At 38.1% G+C, this 24,468-nt stretch overlaps 1 protein-coding gene across 1 annotated transcript in view; it reads left to right on the plus strand.

The window, feature by feature from the left end:
* Positions 1-24,468, plus strand: part of CNTN5 (contactin 5) — a 1,092,962-nt gene that overhangs the window by 851,248 nt on the left and 217,246 nt on the right. The window contains exons 12-13 of the mRNA XM_005872208.2: positions 1,228-1,357; positions 3,406-3,556. Coding sequence (XP_005872270.1) covers positions 1,228-1,357; positions 3,406-3,556 — 281 coding nt within the window. The remainder of the gene's footprint in view (positions 1-1,227; positions 1,358-3,405; positions 3,557-24,468) is intronic.

The following is a 24,468-nucleotide window of genomic DNA, read 5'->3' on the forward strand; positions in this document are numbered from 1 at the left end:
AATAGTGCACTATTTATGGCCAAAATGGAGGGATGTGTATAATGGTGAAATCCTGGGCACAGGTTCTTCCCAGCGGCCTCTGGTCTGTCTTTACCTCTTTGGACTTCAGTTTGCTGCTTTGTAAAATGAAGAGATCAGATCAGATCATCCCTACAGTCCCATCCAGCTCCAACATTCCCTCATTCTAAAGCCAGTTAGGCCAAAACAAAGGCAATTACATAAACAGACAAGTAGAGCTGTTAAACAGAACTATAGAGCTGTTTAAAAACAAAACAAAACTGAGAGTGAGAGGCTGGGAATCTTTCTCTCTAATTCTCCCACGGATACCAGATACACTTTGAGAAGGGACTGTGCTCGTCATGTTTTCTCCTGCCAGCATCCAAGTCTAGTAAATTCCATCAATTCCACTGGCAGATGATACATATGCAAAGGGAATGGGTTTATTCTGAAAATGATGCCAAGTTACTTGGCATCTCTGTTGATAATCAAAGCACTGGTCACTAATACTTTAAAAACGATTTACTTGATATTAGGTAGACAAGAAACCTGGTTGTTTAACAACATTTAAAATTCATTTTTAAATGTGCTCTTGGCCTCTTGGGTAGGGAGTCGATTTACTTCAATTTGCACATGCTCAATTTTCTGTCTCCTGTATTGTTTCTTCTGATTATGAAGTTCATATTTTTTTTTACCAATAATTTTATACAGAATCTAGTTCTAGGGCAGTTTTTTATTTGTGTTATTTTATTGGGAAATGAGAGAAAAGGCAAACTCCTGACCAGATCAATATAGTAAAGGGGTCTTTGTGATGACCTTAGCTATACTTAACCTTGATTCTATGTATCTCTAGCCTCAATTCTTTCTACCATGGGAACCCCTGCTTCTCCTTTATAAAATGAATTCAAATAAAAGCTTCATCTGAAGGTTGTTCCTCACAAGCTCAGCTAGTATACCAAACAAAAGCAGCTCCACTTAAACACAAAACTAAAAGTAAAACTCAAAGGAATAACTACAGAAAAATATAGTTATAATTTCTCTCCTAAGAAGTAGTTCGAATTTACATGAGGCCTTATAATACAATAAGGAGCAGTAAATTGTGTTGCTAAGTTGTCAGATAATGTTCAGTTGCATTAATTGCAGGCTTTTTTTCTTGTTCTGGCAGATGGTAACTGCAGAATCTGTATGATTTGCTCACTTTCTATCTCTAATATTTTTATTCCATTACAGAGTAAGGTTGAGATGGTAAATGGAGTACTGATGATCCACAGCGTGAATCAGTCGGATGCTGGAATGTATCAGTGTTTGGCTGAAAATAAATATGGAGCCATTTATGCAAGTGCTGAGCTGAAAATTCTAGGTATGCACTTTCTAAATAAATCCATGGGAAGAAAGCATGGCTTCTTTCCGTGCTCTAATTCTCACTCTACCGAAGTTTTATGGTGTGATTGTAAAAGCCTATTTTTTTGATTGAAAAAAATACTATGTCTTGCTAATATATTATTTTTAAGTTCTAGGGAACAAGTCTACATTGGGTACAGTGTGTGCCATAACTTTTATTATAAGGCTTTTCTAACTTTCGTTTTAATCATAACAGGGTTACACCATACATGTTTTCCATGGCATTAAAGAAATCATAAGAAATATATGTTAACTTTCAAGGAAGGATGTCGGGGGTAGGGAATCAGAATGTAGACTTCCAGCAGCCTCTCCCTGCCCCCTTAGCAATGCTTAATACTTTTCTGAGCGGCTCCTACCTACCAGTAGGCGGGACTCCAGAGTACAGCACCTCTCACCCTGGGTCATCACCATGTCCAGCCTTGCATAGAATGGAAAGCCTTCCTAAGGCCAGGCTTAGCTGTTTCATAGGGTTGCACCTTTGATTAGAACATAACCGGGGCAGTAATACTGTTTCACTACTTACTACAGGAAAGATAAGATCCCATGGAATAGGCTACCAAGATTGAGCATATTTGGGCTGCTGGAATGGATTTAATTTTTCCCGCTCTGATGATTTTTAAACTTTGGCTCTGGGATGTTTATAATACAAAGGGAGATACTCAGGGGATCTCAATTCACTGCCTCTCCAAAGTGATCAGAAGCCCAAGTGTACTTTCTATTCTCCACTTACATTCCCAAAGCAAGACATTAACAGAAACACCCAAGATCTCAGGAATCTGGGAACTTACCATTTACAAATTGGCTAAATGTAATACGCCATAAGTCAACTTATTAAATTATGAATGCCTAAACTTAAACTTTTTCTACATTATAACCAAAATAGATACGAGTTTATATTTTAGTCCCCTAAAACTAATCAGTAAGATATTAATGTACTTCCTTTTCAGCTTACACTCCATTTCTGAGTTAAAAAGCTGATTCAGCCTTCACTCAGTTAATCTTTTACTCAGAAACACTTAGTCACTAGACATATTTTCAAAATTACCTTTTGTAAGTTCTATTTCCAGGAGGCAATCAAAAATGTTGCCTGTGATTCCCCCATAATATCCTTCACTTTTCTTTCAATTTCTTAACCCTCTCAATTGCATATATATCTTTTTTATGTTGTGTACATATTTTTAATAATTGTTGTGTCATGCATTATATTGCTATGTGATGGACATAAAATGCTTGTGAAATAATCACAAAAGTGTCATCCTGGTACAATAAATATCCCAGATACAGTAGACTTGTAGGTATATCTTTCAAGTTTTCTTTAGATTCAAGTGCTTTTTAAAAATAATTTGCTAGGATCTCTGTGGCATGTATTCTTCAACCACAGCTGCACAGTGGAGTTAACTGTAATCTAAAGTGTCTTGATAAAAATACAATAAAAATAATATTAATGAATGAGCAGACCTAGGTGAATAATTGCAAACAGTGAAATAGAACTTTTGATTTAAATTTAAATTATTCCATTTCTTAAAAATGTATTTCCATTTCTTAAAAACTGCATTCAATTGTGTATAACATTGAAGTAAAATATGCTTTAGTGAAGACTCACACATAGGAAATGGATGACAGAATTGTCTTCTCCACAGGGGACCTCCATTTTTCCAGAGGAAGCCCAAAATAGACTTTATTTGCTGACCCCTTCACCTTTTGCCCAAGGTGCTCATTAGTCTTTTGCAATTAAAGTTGATCACCATAATTAAAGCATGTCATTTTTTAAAAAACGGCCTTTGTCTCTGGATTCCACATTTTATGAAACCATCACATACTAATGAAAAGGACAACCAATAAGATAGCTATTAATTAAAAAATTTTAAGTGAATGCCTTTTATCTGTGTAAATATTGTATGATTTTATTAGAAATGTAGCCCAGAAGAAAAAGTTGCAAAATATTGATGTATCATACATTCGAGATTCTTGTCATTGCTTCTGGTAGAACTAACATTTTTTTAATAGCTTCAGCTCCCACTTTTGCACTGAATCAGTTGAAGAAAGCAATAATTGTTACCAAAGGCCGGGAAGTCGTCATAGAGTGCAAACCCCAAGGCTCTCCAAAACCAACCATCTCTTGGAAGAAGGGAGACAAAGCAATTAGAGAGAATAAAAGGTTAGACGTCTATTTCATAATCCAAACTCTTAACGTCAAACTTTTTTGAAGTTGCTGATGATACACACAAAGTATGCAGGAAAGAGGCTTGCAGTAATTGTGAAACATATTTTCATGACTAGATTGAAATATGGTTTTGTCTATATAGTGAGTAAAAAGAACCCAAAGGTCTACTTCAATATAGTGAGACGACTTTACCTCTGTGGTGTTTCAGCACCAATTGAGAACCTCACCAGGTTATGAAGAAAGCGAACACTTGTGTTAAGTGAGTTATTTTGAGTTTTCATTTTGGGTCTGCAGAATCGGGGATACCCAAGTGATCTATGATAATTTTTAGAGATTGTGTTCTCATTTCAATTTTAACATTAAAAATAACATAAACACATTCTGGATCTTTTGGATAATTACTTTAAGATGGAACACTTCCAATTAAAATTTGTGCCTATTTGCCTTTCTTTTTGTTTTCAGTAATGTTGATACAAAATAGTACAGGATTTTTTAGTAACCACAGGCAATTGAGAAACGTGCAGAGTAATATATAATGTGTAAAGATTTGTCTTTGGTAAGTAAACTAAAAGGGCCTCACAGAAGTACAAATGAAAAACAGATTAGAGAATCAATGATTAATGTATGCCTAGGTCAAAAGTCCCATGCTCTTCCAGTTATTGCCATATTGGTGTTGCAAATGGTGACTCAGCTTTGAAAAAATAATATCCTCCAATATATTAAAACAGGGTTGAATATGTTGCCTTAGAGTTTGTTTTTCATTTGATCTGTAGTGATGGAGTTTATACCTGGTTTTATGTTTGTCTGGGTCTAAGTAATCATATAATTAAATAATTTAAGTCAACATTAGGGGTCCATTTGAATAATTCTTAAAGTAATTTTGGAATATTTGAAATTATTAAAAAATGTTTTTGTTTGCCATTCAAGTTGAAGAAATACTGATTTTAACTACCTGTGTCTGATGAACTAATTTGTGGAAAAACTAGATTCAGTTTGGGCCCAAGGACCTCTGCTGCCTGGAAAGAGTATCTTCAGAGAGGGATATGGGTAGTATCACTGGGCATCTCATTTTGAAAGGGAATTTATCTTTTGACTCGGAGTAGGGGCCCAGGTGGTGGGCAGAATCACAAACTGCAAGATCTGTGTTGCATATGGCTGAATTACATAGGAAGGAATTGAATTTGGGGGGTTGCTGCTTATAGAAATATATTTTAAAACCTGGCACAAACCTTATTCAAGCAGAAGAAACTTTTTTTGTTTGCTTGTTTGTTTTGTTTTTGTTTGTTTTTTTGTACTGTGAGAATACATTGCATGGTATCATTTTTTCTGAATGTATTGAAATATTTTATATCATCAAAATATATATGCCACATCAGTGCAAGCCATCCCATTTGAAAGGCTTGTTTGTGGGTGGCCCCTGTACCTTGTCCTATTTATTTCAGCTCATCAGAGAAAGTTCCTCATCATCTATTCATAGACATCTCACTGTGAATTTAAAAAATTAGGTGGCATCTCCTCTGTCAAAGCAAATGTATTGAGAGAGGAACAATATTACGGGTTTCCTATTAGAGCAAATATAAACTTTTTATTTTCTGGAAGTTGAAAACAAAGTTGTGAATTTACCAGTTTTCTTGATTGATTTTCTCCTCACTGGTAACCCCTTGGGTTAGGGGGAGACTACACTGGCCTCAAACTCCAACCACTCATGTTTTCCAGATGTCAATACTTTGGGTCAAAGTGCTAGTCAGTGAGGAATCTGAAATAGTTTTGTTTTTATTTATTCAAGTAAAAGCAAGACTTGGCCACATTTGCTTAGCATTTTGCCTACTCAGTTGTGTTTAGGTTTGTAAAGTGGTTTAATTTAACAACTCTGGAGGTATAGTGCATTTTTACAACTAAAATCAACAAGACCACTTGCAAAATACAATTTTTTACTGCTATATGATTTGTTTTCATTTGAGCAATCCCAGATTTCAGGAAGAATACAGTCTAATCTATATATATATAAAGCCAGCAATCGGAAATGCCATAACAACCTGAATGACCAGTCACTATGATGCCCACTGCAGCCAGCGAACCACCTGATTGGGGGGGGGGGGTAGGGCCGGCTGGCCAACCTCCCGTGACCCCTCCCCCTGCCGGCCCCGCCCCTGATCAGCCTCTCCCACCCTGATGGTGGGTGAGGTGGCCGGCCAGCCCCCCCAACCCCTGCATCCCTTCTCCCTTGGCTGGCCCTACCCCTGATCACCCCTGCCTACCCCAATATAAAAAAAACCATTAAACAGTCAAGAATTAAAATAAGAGATTAAGATTTAAATATTAGAATGAATTTCATAAAGCAAAGTAGAAGGCACAGATAGATGTATGGAAAACTGAACATTCTAAAATATGAATGGAAACTTGAAAATTAAAATGTCCAATGTATATATCATAATCTCTTTAAGGTAGGATCTCAGTTACATATGCAACTTATATTCTTACAGAAATTTTAAATAACTTCTCTTTATTATAAAGCTCACCAATCATTTGATAAGAGTTGTAAACATAATTTAAATATAAATGGAGATGTTAGAAATCTATTAAAGCTTTGAAAACTGCAAATATATTTCATATATGGACTACAGACTTAAATTATGGTTTATTGTAAGATAAGTATATTTACCATTTATGTGATATACATTAAATACAGGGTATCCCAAAAAATGTATACACACTTTGAATAATTATTAATTCCAATGGGTTATATCTGAAAAGAAAGAAATATCCATTAAGCAACCAGCTTTAAAGTGTGCATACATTTTTTGGGAACAGCCTGTATGTTCCTCATTCATCCAAACTACAACTGGAAATAAAAAGTTAAATAAATTAGCCTTGTCCATCTTTCACAATGTTCACAGTTTTGGAAGGTTCATTCTAAATTAAATATTGAAAGAGCAAATGGCAGTGTCCTATATGGGCAAATAAAGGCTAGTATTTTATTTGGGAAAAGTAGTTAAAGAAATATTTAAATGTAAGAAATATAGCATTTTAAGACAAAATTATGTTATGAGCAATGGCATTAAAATATCATGAAATATTTTAATTGCAGGAAAATATCATCTAAACATCTGAAAACATATCAGAAACTCAAAAAGATGAATTTGAATCTAGAATAAATGCAATTTAATTCTAAACTGTAAACACAATGTTGTAACAACTGAAGGTTAATATTAAATCATTTATTTGATCAACAAACTGCCAAATAACTCATTGGTTTATTTATTTATTTTTTGCCAAATTTTGGTTGAGTCTTTCAGATTTTATTAGCTTTTTGGGGGGAGTGTCTTTAAAACACAGCATTTTTTTGTGTTTATCTATTTCACTAAGGAAATACATAAGTTGTTATCTTAAAGTTTAAAATTTGATAAGTAATAACTAGAACATAATATGACTTTTAGGAAAAAAATTGATTAACAAATAAGTTGCCTGCTTATGTATTACAAAATATTTCATTTGTTTGGCCCTAAATGATACATCTAAAATATATAAGAAAATAGATTACATTAGAGCTTGTGAGTTATTTGTAGTTGTTTGCTATTTATATCATAGAATGAGTTGTTTATATGACAGAATTTTCAATATAAACTGCTGCTCAAACAGTAAATCATATTAATGATGATAACTGCTTAAAGTGTATAGCATTTATAATTTACAAGGCAATTTAACATTGTGGGTACAGTATAACCCAGTGTATATCAGGACTTGGTTGCCCTGCTTATTCTACAGACTATATGTTACTTTACTTATTTTCTTATTTGTGAAATCGGAAGCCAAGAGTAACCTCACTGGGTTGTGAGAATTGAATGAAACTTTGCATGTAAAATGCACTGGCTGGTATATGGCATTTAATAAGTGATCAAAGAATTTTACTTGTGTGATAATGACACTACTGCTGCCGATGATAGTGGTGGTGGTGATGATGGTATCATTTAAACATTTGACTCATTGAATACTGGCATCAATTTTTATCAATAGCTCTGGAAAATTTTATCACTCCCCTTTCTTTCTTCAGTAATTAAGGAGAAGGATAGTTAAGATTTAAGTTGTTATCTGGGATTAATCTTTTAGGTCCTTCGTGTCATCACTTTGTTATTCATAAATCTATGTCCCTAAATTGACATTCTTTGTCCACCAGAGCCCCAAACCTCCACTTTTCATCATCTACTCCTGGCATGGCCATTCTCACCAACCTTCCCTACTCCTAGTTCAGTATCAGTGCTAGCAGGCTGAATATTTATTACTTCCACAATCAGCATTATAGGCAATGTGCAAATAGGTGAATATACCCAGGGAGTTCATGAAAATAGAGAAGAAGCCTTTTAAAGACATTTTTTACTCTTTTTTTCCCTCTTCTCTTTCCTCTAAGGAATCTTCAGGTTAGCCCAGTCGCTTTTAAAGATCAGCAGCACATATCCACTTAGGTTCCTTTATCAATCATGTCCATTTCAATACTAAAACCAATATGCTCCAAGAATACTAAGACGTGAAATGTTCCATGGGGCTTTTCTCCTCTAGTATACTTTCATTCAGAATGTTCTGCTCATCAAACTTATATTGGATTTTCACTTCAGCTCATTATTTCCATTACTTGGCCATTAACTTTTGTTAAAATATAATCACCCAGAAGCACTCCAGCAGTGCACAAATATTAAGCCTTCATTATTTCACGTTCAATTTCCTGTACAAAGACAAAGTGGACAAAGGCAATCTTGGCTAAAATGAAGAATACGTAGTTTTTGGTGAAAGCACAGTTTATTTTGTTTTTCTTTCCATCTGCACATGTATAAACTGCTATAGAACCCCATAGAATATGCCATATATGTTTAAAATTTATTCACAAATGTTAAAATTCCACACTGCCTTAAATGCCAGTTTTCGTTTCTAGGCGGAGGAGGGAGGATGGTACCAGTTACAGAGATAATGGACTGTAATTCAAATGGGTGCTAAAGAAATCCTGCATCCAAGAAAGTAAAAATTATCCTATGGAGGGGCAGTATTGTAGCGTAATTTTTCCTTTATGGGGCTGTAATCTAAGGAAAGACTGGTCCAAAACCCCTTGTAATATTTCCCTGCTCACCAAAGCAGCTTCCGAACAGCGAAGTGTTCTACTTACTCATTTAACACGCATAGAAAATTGCACTTGAAGTGCCCATTAGTTGACTTCTAGTGGGAATTCATGTTGTGTTCATTAGACAACAATGATCAGGCTCACATACTGACTCACAGACATATGGAGAAATATATATTCTTAATGTAAGCCCTAAAGGACACTGTTACTGAGGGGGAAACTGGGCCTTCTTTCTTTTTCCAAGGAAGAGGCGGAATGCATGGGTATAATTAGGGTCTTGTTTCTGTCCCTTTGTTTCCACCTACATGCTGTGTTTTCTAATGAACAAGCTGTTTTGTGCCTTCCTCTGTGACAATGTCTCTTACATATTAAGAACATAAAACAATGTAGACCCTAGGTATCTTGGTTTCTTTCCGTATCCGAGAAATAGTATAATGAGGGAAAATGAGCATTCATATATCTGTTCACTTCCTTTGTAAATTAAAATCTATGCGTTCAAAGGAAATAAAATGATCAGAATGACATTAGTTATTAGGATAGCTGACTATATAAGATTTAATACCTATGAAGTGCTTACAATAACCCATGTGTTATCACTCAGGGATGGTGACTTGATGTTCCATAGGTCTACCCAGCTTAAAGAGATAAGGAGGAAACAGCCTTACATGTGTTATAGTGGGTTAGGATGCTGACTTCCTGGTTTCAATAAAAAGGAACTGCACAAGACTCTGTCTGATTAAAGTCACCACTTTCCCTTCAAAATGCTAGTGAATACACAACAGGAAAAACAGCGAAGTCATAGCAGCATTGGAAATTAATGAATATAAACAAATACTTGGCCTTTAGGAGAAATCATTCCTTTAAGTAAAAATAGGCTCAATTAAGACATTCTCAATGGCTTGTTTAAGCCTAGACCCCTAAACTACATCTCACTGAAAATAAGAAGCCAGGAGGAGGGATCTTCCACTAACCTTGACTGCATGCCCATGACTATTAGAGTCAGAAATTGGGCCCCACTACAAAGGTTGGCTTTAATTTCTCTACTACATGAAGCCACTCATTAAGATGCCATTCCCTATGTCCCCAGAGAAGGGTGTGGCTTGTCTCCGCCAATTGCTTCTGGGGATGGATTTCTTGCTATCTCCTGAGAAAAGGAATTTTCTGAGACTCGCACAGGAGGGTGTGATATAGTAGAAAGCGTTATTTGTGTGGAATTACACCCCTGGGTTTCCAAAGTCCCATTTTCCTTAATCCAATCATAGAAGAAGTGTCGCTGGGGTTTCAGTGGAGCTAAAATCAGAGCCATTGTCCAGAGTTTCCTTTCCATGTGGGAGCCGGGTGCAGTACAGCATCAGGCTCACTGCAGTCCATTAGTCCATTGTGTGTGGGGTCCGCATGGCCATGGGCCGTACAGCTAAATGCCAGAACCCTGAGAGAGCCGGGTGTACAGCATCAGGCTCACTGCAGTCCATTAGTCCATTGTGTGTGGGGTCCGCATGGCCATGGGCCGTACAGCTAAATGCCAGAACCCTGAGAGAGCAAGCCTCGAGCAACAAGTCCCAAGAGCACAAGAATCGAGCACAACAAGAGAGTGAATTCCTTTGTTTAGGGCAGTGGTCCTCAACCTTCCTAATGCCCCGACCCTTTAATACAGTTCCTCATGTTGTGGTGACCCCCAATTTCATTGTTACAAATTGAACATAATTAAACAATATGTAATTATATATGTGTTGTCCGATGGTTTTAGGCGACCCCTGTGAAAGGGTCATTCGACCCCCAAAGGGGTCGCGACCCACAGGTTGAGAACCGCTGGTTTAGGGGGTTACAAATTCCAAATCTTCCTGCTCTTGCAGTGGCCATGCCCATTCTGGCCAACCATCTCTGTCCCCATGTGTGATTGACAGCCAAGTATCTTCCCTATGTCAGCCCCACTTTATATGAATCAATCTTCCCTGTGTGTTCTCTCCCGCAGTGTTTTGTAGGGAACATGCCTATAATGTCTGGGCTTCCCTTTGCTCCTTTCCCATTATTAATAACTAGTTGATTACAGTTCTCTCACCTACTTCACCCCTAGTCCAAAATAATTTTTGAGATTTTGAACCCAGCAATGGGATGAAAGAAGACATCAATCATAGGATTTGAAGTAATTAACAAATAAATAATAATGTCAATAAATAGTAATACAGAGGAAGACTAGGGAAACCAACAGATTCTGGAAATTATATAATTCTATATACTGCTTCTAGCAAAAGAAGGAATGCAAATTACTTCAAATTGCCATGGCTGGTGTTGCCCAGTGGTTGGAGTGTCATCTGTGCATCAATTCCCAGTCAAGGGTGTGTACCTGGGTTGTAGGTGTGATCCCCAGTCTTGATCAGGGGTGTGCAGGAGGCAACCAGTCAATGTGTCTATTCACATTGATCTTTCTCTCTCTTTTGTCCCCTCCTTCCCTCCTTTCTACTCTTGCTAAAATCAATGGAAAATATATCCAGGTGAGGATTACAAAAAAAAAAAAAAAAACTATTTCAAATTATATAGGATTCAATTTACCTCTTCCTACTTATAAGGATGAGAGGATGGGAATCAACAAATATCTTGTCCTCCACCCCTGAAAAACCCTCCAAAGTACGCTAATTTCAAACTATACTGGGCACGCACAATTTCCCAAAACATGTTCATTTTCTTACCTTTTCATCTTTACTCAGACTTTCCCCTTATCTCTCCTTCCCTTCAACCTCAGTAACATTTGAAATGCTAACTCAAAGAAAAGGACTCTCATATCATGCTTTCTCACCATTGGAAATGCTCCAGCAGATACAATTACCAAGAAGCTGTAGTTAGTTGGAAGTTACATGAATGATTTAAGTCGACTTCTGAGCCCCAATTTAGTTCTCAGTATGTGCCAATTCACAACTTTCTGATATAGATATTGTCATCTCCAATATACACATTTTTAAAATTTAAACTCAAAGGGATGAAGTGACTTGTCCAAGGTCATCCATCATAAAGCTGAGCTTTAAGAAATCAAGTGAACTGCTACTCAATGATTCTTGGTCAAAGAAAAATCTAAAGGTTCCTCTTCAAAGGTCTTCTAAGTTCTTTTGTCCTGATCTCATCACCAGTTTGTCTTTTATTTTTACTATTTTTTTCTTAATTGGTAAATATAAAAAAAAAGAAAAAATTAGGCCTCAACTCCCAAAGGGAGATAACACTGAGAAAGTTCATTACTTTAAGCTGTAAATGACACAAAATAATTCTGGCTCTGTTGTGCTATGAACACCTCCAGTTTGGGGCTTTACATCTCTAGCTAATTACCAGTTTAGCAAACAGTTCATAAATTCCACTTCTAACTATGGTTCATTTACCCCAGTAACTATAAATTGCTGCACAAGTTGCCTGGTTATGCTCCTCACACAGGCAGGACTTGAACAAGCCATTAATTGCTTCAAGGCTTTTCTTTTCCAAAAGCCCCCCAGACTACAACTTTCAGCTTAATTTGTCCTTAATACAAACAACATTTAAAATACTGGGGAATTCAAGCATCTAAGTACATGCTACTGACTGATCCTACTACCTCCCCAAGTGACTCTTCAGTGAATATAAAATAGTAAGAAGAGAAGATTCTGAGGGTGTTTAGGAAAAAAAGTATTTTACGATGGAGATTTTTTGCTTCCTCTGAGAGTTATACCGTCGCTTCTTTTTAGTTTTTGCATAAATCACAATCTAATTTAACTTCGGTTTATTCACAATGGGAATTAGATGGCTGGTTACAAAGGAGGGCATAGACAGACTGATAACCTTGATGGCAATGAAAACAACCTGCAGCTTATTTCCATAAAAGATAACCGAAACAGATTGTACCATCAACATATTTGCTTCTCTTTGCTAGAATAACAGAGTTGTTTATGAAACTAGATTGATCGACAGATGAGAGATAAATACATTTTAAGTTGACCTATATGTTAGCTGTATCTGGAGGTTTCAGGTACCAATTTGTTTTTGTTTTTCTCTCTTCCCAATTGTAAATAGTAGCTCCACTTCTCCTTTCCCTACTGCCAGGTTGTATAGATACTGTTCTTTTCAGTTAAAGTTATTTCGGTGAAATAAGAACTTTATTCAACATATAAAGTATGTAAGATATTATGTCAGTTCATAACAAAATAAGTAAGAGAGAATCCCATCCCCCAAAGAAGTACTGTCTAATAGGCATTAAACTAATACATAGATAACTATTACACATGATATTTAAGGTCTTAATAATATAGGATTATTCACACAGGATAGTTAATAGATATTATATATGTATTATTAACAGGATAATTAAGATAACAACAATAATAACTACATTTTATTGAATACTGGCTATTTTTAAAAATATATTTGTATTGATTTCAGAGAGGGAGAGAGAGAGAGATAGAAACATCAATGATGAGACAGAATCACTGATAGGCTGCCTCCTGCACACCCGCTACTGGGGATCAAGCCTGCAACCTGAGCATGTGCTCTGACCAGGAATCGAACCGTGACCTCCTAGTTCATAGGTCAATGCTCAACCACGGAGCCACGCCAGCCAGGCTGGCTACTTTATATATGCATATTTTAATCTTCAAAATAAGGCAGCATTGCAAGGAAGATATAATTATCCCTGTTTTAAATAAAGTAATTGGGTCACAGAGAGATTGCGTAAGCTCACACACATAGCAAGTTACAGAGCCAGACAAAGAGTACAGCTCTCTTTGGATCTCATACAGCACTTGGTCTATCTTGGTCCATCCTACATCATAAAAAACTTTGAGAGTTAAGAAGAGGAGATAATAAAACCTGGATGGGAGATGAGAGAAATTTCTTGTATGAACTACAATTCCAAATGGTTCTTGAATAGGACTTTGACGCGTAGAGAAATAATGTATTTTAGAAAGTGAGTTCAGAATGTGCAAAAGCATAGTCATGAATTCAGGACACTTTTGTGAAAAGTAAATACTATCTGTTGGCTATTATATATATTGGGTGTAGAAATGGAATTAAGCTGGAGAGATTGAAATAGCTGAGGACAAATTGAGGAGGACCTGGAAAGACAGGTTGATTTTATGCTTCATTTAGTAGTCAAACAGCAGTCTTTGAAGGACTCAATTCACATCTATTTGGGGGCATCTACTTGTATTATGTAATTTTAAAAACCATATGTTTCTTTTATAGAAAAACTTATTAAATAGTGCCCCAATCTTCCCAAAATAAAAAAGAAACTAAACTGATGAATTAAATATAAAACACATAAATAAATATTATTCAATGGCTTGATTTTATCAGTGAGCTGGCAAGAAAGTCAGGAGAAAATGGGAGAGCCAAGATCTGAGCTTACCTGTAGGTAAACTCATGCAGGGAAGCTGGCTTTCCCTCAAGGGCATTTACTGACATTGAGCAGTGGCTTTTACATGTTGTTGGGCTTAGGAGGGAGGCAAAATGCAGAGCATGCCTCCTGTAACACCTGGCCCATGAATGGCTAACCCTGAAACATAAAATTGAACTAGATATAAATCAATCCACTCAGAAAACTATGAGGAAACTTATCCGTCACATGTCTTGGTTTTGAATGGAGAGGGAAATCTTTCTCTAAGGTTTTGTTCACTAGAGGACAGCATCTCTAACTGATACTACCTGGGTGGCCTGAATAGTTCCCTGTAAGAATTTAGTTAAGGCAGTTCCCTGCAGGAAGTGAACCCAGGCACTTGAGGCACAACAAAGAATGAAATGCAATGAAGGTATCAATACGTAACTCAAAGTAAATAAAACTTGCCATATACATTTGATCTTAACCAAAAGGCTGAGGAGCAATAAAACTTGCCATAGAAAGCAATAAAAATTTTTAATTTCACAAAACTGGAAAAATAAAGAACTTGGAAACAATAATGAGGGTATTCTGAGATGTTTGAATTATTTGGAAATAGGTGAATATATTGTTAGAATTTGCTAAAGTTAAATTGGTTTAAATTTATAGTACGATGAATAAAAGGATTGAGGTTAAGTGTGCTGTTTACAAACTAGTTAAGGAAGTAAAAGTAATGAAAAAAATTAACCCATCAAAAAACAAAGAAGAAAAAAATGTGTATATCATGTATCAAATGAGCTACAAATAGAAAATATGGAATAATTTAGTAACAGTAAACCCAAACATTAGAAATCACTATAAATATTGAACTGATATAAAAACCTAGCAATCAGCTGTTTACAAGAGAGATGTTAATAGCATAAGGAAATAGGAAAATTGAAAATTAAAGCGTGAACCCTGGCCAGAGTGGCTCAGTTGGCTGGGCATCCTCCTGTGCACACTGGCTGAGGCATTGGACTGAGATAACTAGTAGTAAAGATGGGTAGTATTTACTAGACACCCACTGTGTGCCAAGCTGTACTGCTTAATATTTTAAATACGTTATTGGTTTTAAAGGTGTTTTTAATGTGTTGTGAGGTGTGTGTGTGTGTGTGTGTGTGTGTGTGTGTGTGTATACAACTGAGTAAAAATGGAATAAGGGCAGACAGTATGAGAATATCTGAGAATGGATTTGATTATGGAATTGTTTGTGCTTTTCCAGAAAAATATGTAGAATGTTAAGGTTTAGCTATAATTTTGTCTTCTATAATACTGATCCCTCTGTTGGAATGGATCCTTTTATATAAGCACTAGAGGCCCAGTACATGAAATGCATGCACTGGTAGGGTCCCTAGAAGCTGCCGGCTGCCGGCAGGGGCCTCCTTCCCATCCCTCGGCCGGCCCTGCTCCCTGGTCGAACTCCCGGATGAACTCCTGGTTGAGGGGACAATGTACATACTATGCTTTTATTATATAGGATATTTTGAAGCTTTCAATATCTATTATAAGAAACTGGTTGACATATATACTTTAAAATTCACTGTTAAAAAACTACTAAAGAGTTAACGAAATATGTAGGAAATCTTTGGCCTCCCATTTCACATAGTTATCAGTAAGTAAATAAACCTGAAGACATTGCTTCTTTATTTGTAAGATGTTAGGTTGGACTCAATTTTATAGTTCTTGTTGATATAATCATTTACAATAAAAAATCACATAATAGTGAACATCATCATTTACTAGTTGTGTGATTTGAGCAACAATAATAATTGATAACATTTATTATGGGTTTACATCCAGTTAGGAATGTCTGAAAGCATTACACATACTAGTATTAGCTCATTCAATCCCACAAAATTGGTTTTTCAATTATTCCCATTTTAGAAATGTGAAATAATTTGACCAAACAGTTCGTAAGTGGGTATGGCAAGCTTCACACCTGGTAAATCCAGCCCTAGTCCATGCTCTTAAGCACTTAAGAAAGAAACAGTGTCTCTTGTGTAGTGAGCTTGCCTAACTATTTTTCTAAGCCTCGGTTTTCCCATGTGTCAGATGAGGCCAATAATCACCAACTGAAAGGATTTTGGTGAGATGCTAATGTTTCCTCATTGTCTTGAGCACGCTCTAGAATGTGGGGGATGCTCAGTAGAGAGCAACCATCCGCCTTTCTATCAAAGTCACTAGAGGCAGCGATGGTGGCCATGGCAAAGCAGGCCAGGCGTTGTCCTCAACTGCTGGGAGGGGGAGAGGACCCTCACATTTTATCTTCAAATCTCATCTTAAAAAGAGAGGTGAAATCTGATTCATTGATTTTGTCCTTCACTTACTTATAGTCACCTATTATGTACACAGCCAATCTACTCTTTTCTTTCCCACAGAAATAACATCTTTTGAGCTGCTCAAAGTCATTTAGTCTCCCCAGCTACCCACCTAATCCACATAGTTTAGCCTATCCTTTCTAACAGCCTAAGAACTGGCCTCTTTTATCCACCCCTGTCCCTGAATAGCACCCTCTCTCCAGCAACCAGAGATTTAAAACATTATTTGAATCATTGAAACTTTCCAGTGGCTTCCTTCTCTGTTTTAGAGTAAAGGTAAACCCACACCATGCACGACACCTGAGAGCCTATATGAACTGACTGTGGCTCCTTTTTCTCCTTACCTCATCACTCCCCTTCCTCATAAAGGTCCAGCACAGCCCGCCACTTTTATCCTTCTTCCTGTTCTCTGCTCTGTGCTCCTAGGAGACTGATTCCTGTCTCAGGGCAAGGCCCCTCCGAGTTCCTCAGCTTGAGACACTATGGCCCCAGACATAGCACTGCTGTCTCCTCCTAGACTTCTAGGTCTTGGATTACCTGCTCAGAGGCACTCTTTACCCCGTATCTGTAATAAGACCCACATTTCAACCTCTTACCACACTCCGAAAAGCTTATGTTTTCATTTACTCACTTGTTATCTGTTTCTCTCCCTGGAGTAGAATCTCTGGGAGGCAGGGGCCTTGATTGTCTCTTACTCAGGAACCCCAGAGTCTAGATAATGCTCTGCATACTGTAGACACTAATAAATACTTTCAAATAAATCTGTCGGAACAATGCATGTGCCCAAACCCTCTGCAGCTCTTACCTCTTATGTCTCCATGTCAGCCTCCCGAATGTGAGTGAAGATGACAACAGTTCAAGCTGAATTATTAAGGATACCGTGAGGATGAGAGGAGACCACTCTGAATTTCTTTGAAGATGGTCTAATAAAGAAAGCGATAGTATTATGACTAGTCTCATGTTATTGGAATAAAGATCTGAGGTTTCTCTCTTATACGGGTTAAGTTAGAGTAGCATGGAATGGAATCAGAAAGTTGTAAGCAGACATAGGGTCACTCCCCCGTGAGGGTGCGAGGAGACCACTCTGAATTTCTTTGAAGATGTTCTAATTATGACTAGTCTCGTGTTATTGGAATAAAGATCTGAGGTTTCTCTCTTATATGGGTTAAGTTAGAGTAGCATGGAATTGAATCAGAAAGTTGTAAGCAGACATAGGGTCACTCCCCTTTGTGTGTGTGTACGTGTGTGTTTTGGTTTTTTTTGGTGTGGTTTTTTTTTTAAAGATAATTAACTAAACAGCATTGGATTTCCAAGATAGCTTCCTTTGAAATCTTGGTTTAAAATCTGATTCTCTGGCCCACCTGGTTCTCAGGACTATCACTAAATTAAAAGCAGCAGCCATGAGGTGTGAGCTTTCTCATCTCTACCTCATTTACCCAGCAAAGCATCTGCAGAGCCTCTGTGGGTGGTTTAAATGCTAATATTCAAAAGGCAGCCGTGGAAGCAAACACCCAGCTGTAGTTAAGGCCTGCGTTTTCCTGGTGAATGTGTCTCGAGAGGGGTACCTTTCCGGCGCCCAGACTTTTAAGCACCATCCATAGTAAGCACGAGTCAGAACACTTTTCACAAACCACTTAATGCTATTTAAAACCCACAAGTAAATCATTTTAACTAAACCCTTTGATAGAGCTTTGCTCTCCAAATTGTCCCAATCTGGTTTTCAACACTATTATAAAAGTGTTTTAAAAATGTAGAGGGTGGCATACCACATCAGGGCTACTCTATCTGCATAAATCATGTGTGTGGCATCGAGCTGTGTGCTTCCCCCACACTGAGATCAATGCTGAAAATTTTATGCGATCCTTGTCTGGGTGCGCCTGTGTGGGCGGGGAGGCGGGGACGGCGAGGCTACTGTGCCCACATGTACCGTGTTCAAGCCTTTAAGGCAGATTTCCAACCTCCTTACTCTTGAAGTTGGTTAGGTGCCTTGTTGCTTAAAAGGAAGTAAGCAAGATGTGCTTCTTGACATACAAGCTGTAAGCAGCATCGTTTCTGGGTTACTCAGGACCCCCAGGCACCTGGCTTTTTCTGTCAAGCAGAGTTCTTAGGGGACATGGTCCTGTTGGAAGGAAAAGACTGAGTTGCATCCTCCTGCCCCATTTTTCAGGCCATTGAGATGTACACGGGCCCCTTCAGCGGGGATGGGCAGTACCTGATTCATCCTCCCCCAGGGACCATCTCTGAGTTGAGTCCCTGATCAGCCAAGGCCACTGTAGGGCTTACCCAGAGCCCGTGCGATTCAGACGACGTGGAAACGGCTCTTTCCTCCCCCAGTTCAGTCCTCACAGAATCTGCCTTGCTACTGCCAGGCCTGGCTTCTCACGGGTGCTGTCCATGCCACAGCTTTGTTTGTTGATCGCTTCTGAAAGATGCGGGCTTTTAATCAATGACCTTTGTGGAAGTAGATAGACTGAAACAAGTCTGGGTTTTCCGACTCTTTCTACAGTCTCTACAACTGAAGCCTGAGTTCAGGCACAACCATGATCTCCTGATCACTGTTCAATCATCCCCCACCCCCCACAAAAAAAGGACTGGTTTAGTAATCAGAATTAAATGTGGATTTATTAGAAATACAGATAAACAGACCACTTTCCCTAGGAATGATGATGCAGCCCGCAGAACTAGGGTGGGTCCCCACAATCTAGAATTTTTATTCTAGATTCAGGAGATGCTTAAGAGCAGGCTGGTTTAAGAAACAGCTGTCAGCCTCAGCCAGGTGGCTGATTTGCTTGGAGCTTCGTCCTGCAGTGTGCAGGTTCGATTCCTAGTCAGGGCATTTACCTAGGCTGCAGGTTCAATCCCTAGTGGTCAGTGTGGGTATGAAAGGCAACCGATCAATGTTTCTTTCTCACATGGACCTCTCTCTCCCTCTCTCTTTCCCTCCCTCCCTCCTTCCTTTCCTCCTTCCTCCCTCCCTCTCTCCCTCTCCCTCTCTCCTTCTTCCTCTGCCTTCCTCTTTCTCTAAAAAAGTCAATAAACATATCCTGGGGTGAGGATTAAAAAAAAAGAAACAGCTGCTCAGGATTAGCATTTCCCCTCAAACAGGGTGAACTGAACAGTTTGTACTAATTGACTCCAATTATGCAGTTTATTTGTAACTTGAGTCAGGACCTTTTTGTTAACAGGAAACCAGACATACTTAGGCTTTCCCACATTAATGGGGATTAATGGCATGGTTACATCTGGCAGTGACAGAGTCCGAAATCTCTTAGGAGAAAAGATAAAAAACAGGTAGGGGAGCCAGGCCTCCTGGAGAATGAACTAGACCAGTGATGGTGAACCTATGACACGCGTGTCAGAGGTGACATGCGAACTCATTTTTTGGTTGGTTTTTCTTTGTTAAATGGCATTTAAATGTATAAAATAAATATCAAAAATATAAGTCTTTGTTTTACTATGGTTGCAAATATCAAAAAATTTCTATATGTGACACGGCACCAGAGTTAAATTAGGGTTTTTCAAAATGCTGACACGCCGAGCTCAAAAGGTTCGCCATCACTGACTAGACAGTGGTCCCAAATCAGGTAGATCCAGAAACTTGGTCAGCTGTGGTCCGCAACCAAGGTACATGCCCTTGACTGGAATCGAACCTGGGACCCTTCAGTCCGCAGGCTGATGCTCTATCCACTGAGCCAAACCGGTTAGGGCAAATTTGTCTCTTTTTTAATAGCTGATCTTAAGTAAGAGGTTCTGTTTAAATGTTACTGGGTAAAATGATGTTAGAAATGAATTAACAAATATGATACTACTTTTTCAGCACACATGCCCCCCCTACAGTTAATAATTTGGCCTTTCTTATTAAGCTTATTGGGGTGACAGTGGTTAATAGGATCACATAGGTTTCAAATGTACATTTCTATGATACAAGATCTGCATATTGCACTGTGTGCCCACCTAAGTCAAGTCATCTTCTATTACCATATATTAGGCCCCCTTTACCCTGAGTTCTTGATATATTTTGGATATTAAACCTTTGTCAGAGCTACCATCTCCGATAAAGGTTTGCAAATATCATCTCCCATTCCATCCACCACCTCTTTGTTTTGTTGCCGGTTTCTTTTGCTGTGCAAAAGCTTTTTTAGTTTGATATAGTTCCATTCATTTATTTTTTGCCTTACTACCCTGGCCTTTGGGGTCAAGTTCATAAAATGTCCTCTATAACCAAGGTCCATATGTTTTCTTCAATGTAATGTCTTCTTTCAGACCTTATATTTAGGTCCTTGATCTGTTTTGAATTAATTTGTGTACACGGGGACAAACTGTAATCTAGTTTCATTCGTTTGCATGTGGCTTTCAAATTTTCCCAGCACCATTTATTGAAGAGGCTTCCTTTTCTCCATTGTGTGTTTCTGGCTCCTTTGTTGAAAATCGTCTGCCCATATACATGTGGCTTTATATCTAAGGCTTATTTAGTCTTAAATTTAGGCTGAACCAGGTTTACATGTAAGCTTCTGTATTTTAAACTGCCAGGCTGTATTTCTAATGGCTTCTCAAGCCTGTGAAAGAAAATAATTACAGAAAATACTCCAGTCAATTTTCATCCACATGTGCCTTTGGTGATATATTTACACACTTCTTCAGATAATATGTCTGAATTATTTTTTAGCAAAGAGCTGTTGTCAATAGCTTTATCTCCAGTCATAATAATTCTTTTAAAATTTCATCAAAATGGTTCTGCTCCCCATTCAACAGGAGCCAGAATATGAGGTAGAGGCCCAGGGTATGCTGTGAGCTCAGCAGGCCTGGGATTAATCCTTGGCGGACAGAGCTGGCTTCCTGGGCATTAGGCGTGTGTAGCTGCACAGAGCACCGCACTTCAAAGGGTTTCCTCTTTCGTTTGGAGTTTTGTTGTCACCAAATGGAAATTTTAAATAAATTTGAATAAGGCACCCACCATGATTTTATTTTGTACTGGGCCCCACAAATTATGTATCCAGCCCAGTCACTAGACTTTTTGCTTGCTGTTGAGATCTTTAAAATGTATATGCCTCATTTTCTACATTTACAAGAAGGAGAAGGTAATCATATCCATTTCACAAATTTTGCAAGAATTGAGAGATGATGCTTTCTCTTAAAAGTATGTTTAGTACAGCACATGGCTCATGTCCAACACCCATTATTCACACATGGGCTGATATACACCTCTGTTCAGGGACCCCTTACGTAGAGCTCTGCACATTGCCTAATGTGCACACGTGTCCCACACATCATCCTTTGAAACCTGATCTTCCTCCTACCTGGAGCTTTGTCACGATTCCCACCATTTTTCCATTATCCTCAGGCTGGAAATAATAGTCTAACTTTGACTGATTGCTCTCCTAAGCCTTGTTGGTCAGCAAAACCTGTAAGTCCTGACTACCACATCATTCTTGGACTATCTCAGCCTGTAGACTTAAATCCAGTTTCCAAGTTCCCCTACCCTAAATGAAAGCTGGATGGCACACCATGTAAAATTAATCTACATCAAAAGTAATTTCTATAAGCTATTAGTCTGCTCTAAAGTTTTTACTGGTATCCCAGAGCAATAATTCTCTATAACTTTCCATGTAACCCCTCCTTGTCATGTAACCACACACAGAGAGAAGGGAGGGAGTAAGTCTAAGTTCTGTGCTTCCTTAAAGGCAAATAAAGAAAACCGCACAGTTGATGGGAAAGCTTCTTCAAGCCGCTGAAGTAAGCACAGTGGCCAGAGAAGAACAGTGGCCAGGAGGCTGTTTTCCCAGCACAGAAGCCCAGTTTTCCCAAGTTTCTCTCTTCCCTTCATTTGTTTTTCAATGCCAGGCTCCATTCTTTTTTTAAATATATTTTTATTGACTTCAGAGAGGGAGAGAGAGATAGACACATCAATGATGAGAGAGAATCATTGATCGGCTGCCTCCTGCATGCCCCCCACTGGGGATTGAGCCCACAACCCAGATATGTGCCCTTGACCGAAATTGAACCTGCGACCCTTCAGTCCACAGGCTGACGCTCTATCCACTTAACCAAACCAGCTAGGGTTAGGCTCCATTCTCTAAGGAAAGAGGGTCAACACATTTTAACTGGGAAAAAGAAAACTCAGTATATTATTTTTATTAACCATTGGATGCTATATAAATTATCTTTTTCCAAAGCTACTCTGGGGCAGGAAATACCTGTGTAATTCTAATGATTCCTAATCCCCTCAACGCCTTCCATATTTTGAGGAAGCAGGTGTTCTTCAAGATGAAAGAAACCCTATATATCATTCAGTCAGCCTTCTTAATTTTACAGATAATAAATCTGAAGATCAGAGACATAAAATGATTTGTTCAAATTCTGTCTCCTGTCTCTTCTAAATTTCAGCTGTGTCTTTCCCAGAATGCCATACTGCCCTTATATAATGAGAATCAAGTTTATTTTCCATGAGAATAAAGGAAAGTTAAAATAAAAAAGGAGAGCTTTTCTGGATTATGCCTGTATGGAAGAATGTTAGTTAAAAAGAAAATAGAAAAAAATAAAATAGAATAAAAGAAGCTATTCCTGGCAATTGACTGCAAGAAATAGAAATCATAAAAAGCTTGAATGACAGGTAAATGAATAATGTGATGAGGTAAATCAAATTTTGGTACCACTGATATCAAAATGAGAGTAGAGTATAGGGAATGAAAGATGATGTCTAGATTTAACATTCATTTAGAAATCTAGAAACAAAAGGTTTTCTAGAAATAGTAAAAGTAGTGATACTTAAACTTAGGGATTGAGAGATGCATGCATTGTCACCAGCTATTATTAAAAACGGCTATTCATTTTCCACGCAATGAGACGGAGTGCACATTCCATATTGAAGGCAACATCACATTCTGTTATTCCCCTGTGTTTCCCGTCAATTGCAGGTCAATTGAAATTGTGAGTGAATATCAAAGACTTGAAATTGTAAGCGAAGTTTAATTGGGGAGCATTTTAAAAAAATAACTTCCATTTGTCCCATGGTCACAATTACCAATATTCTGTAAGATGAGCTAGCTCATAGGTTAGCTCCATGAGCTAAAAGTCATCTCCTACACATGGACTGCATATTCTCTGTCTGGTCCATTTGCATTAGTGTTTAAGCATAGAGAGACTACTGCAGGTTTTTAAAGCTTGTGTCCAAGCTTTTAATTCACTCCAGTGTGAATTATAGCTATTATAAGCAAAGAGGCGCTTGTGTCCAATTACCCAGGGACACTCCAGTGTGAATTATAGCTATTATAAGCAAAGAGGTTATGAAGTGAGTACAGTATTCATCCTTTATTCTATTCAAAGATGACATTAGGAGAGGTGATTATTTGTATTATATGAGTATAAATATCTATCATCACCCCTGATTTGCAGAATACTTACAAAATATGAATAATATTAGAATCCTAAGGATAAGATCTTTTCAGTTAAGGGAGCTCTCTTCTGCCTGGGATTCCCATATTCCCAACAGCATGCTGTATTGTGCTGTTGTGCTTGTCTCTTTCTTGGTGTTTTAGATTTACTTTATTAAAGTAAGAAACACTGGCCCCAACCTTTGTCCCTACAGTTCTCCTTCCTGGAATACCATCCATTTCAGATCAGGGGATTGTACTTTGGCACCCCATTTATCTTGAACTTAGAAATCATCTTTTAGACCTATCTGTTGCTGTGCAACAAAACACCCCTAAACTCAATGATTTCAAATGATAACCACTTGTTATTGCTCAGCAGGTCTTTGGACCAGCGGGGTAGTTATTCCGCTGAGTTGTGTCACTTGCCTGCAGTCAGGTGCAGGTAGGCACAGAAGTTTTCCTGTCGTAGTTGGTTTCTTACACATCACTCATCACATCTGTCTCATCTGTCCAGTGCTGACTTAAGTGTGGCCCACATATTCTGTCATTTTTCTATCAGATTAGCCAGGCTTGTTCACTGGGTTGTGGGCAGTTTTCCAAGAGAATGAATGGACATCTTTCAAGGTTTCTTAAAGTCCAGCCTCGGAATGGGCTCCATCTCTTCTGCTGCATCTGCCAGTGAATGCAAATCGCAGAACCAGCCCAGATTCAGAGTGGGGAATAGGGAAGGGGGAGGAACTGAAGAG

Source organism: Myotis brandtii, unplaced genomic scaffold (assembly GCF_000412655.1).
Source record: "Myotis brandtii unplaced genomic scaffold, ASM41265v1 scaffold37, whole genome shotgun sequence".
Lineage (NCBI taxonomy): Eukaryota > Metazoa > Chordata > Mammalia > Chiroptera > Vespertilionidae > Myotis > Myotis brandtii.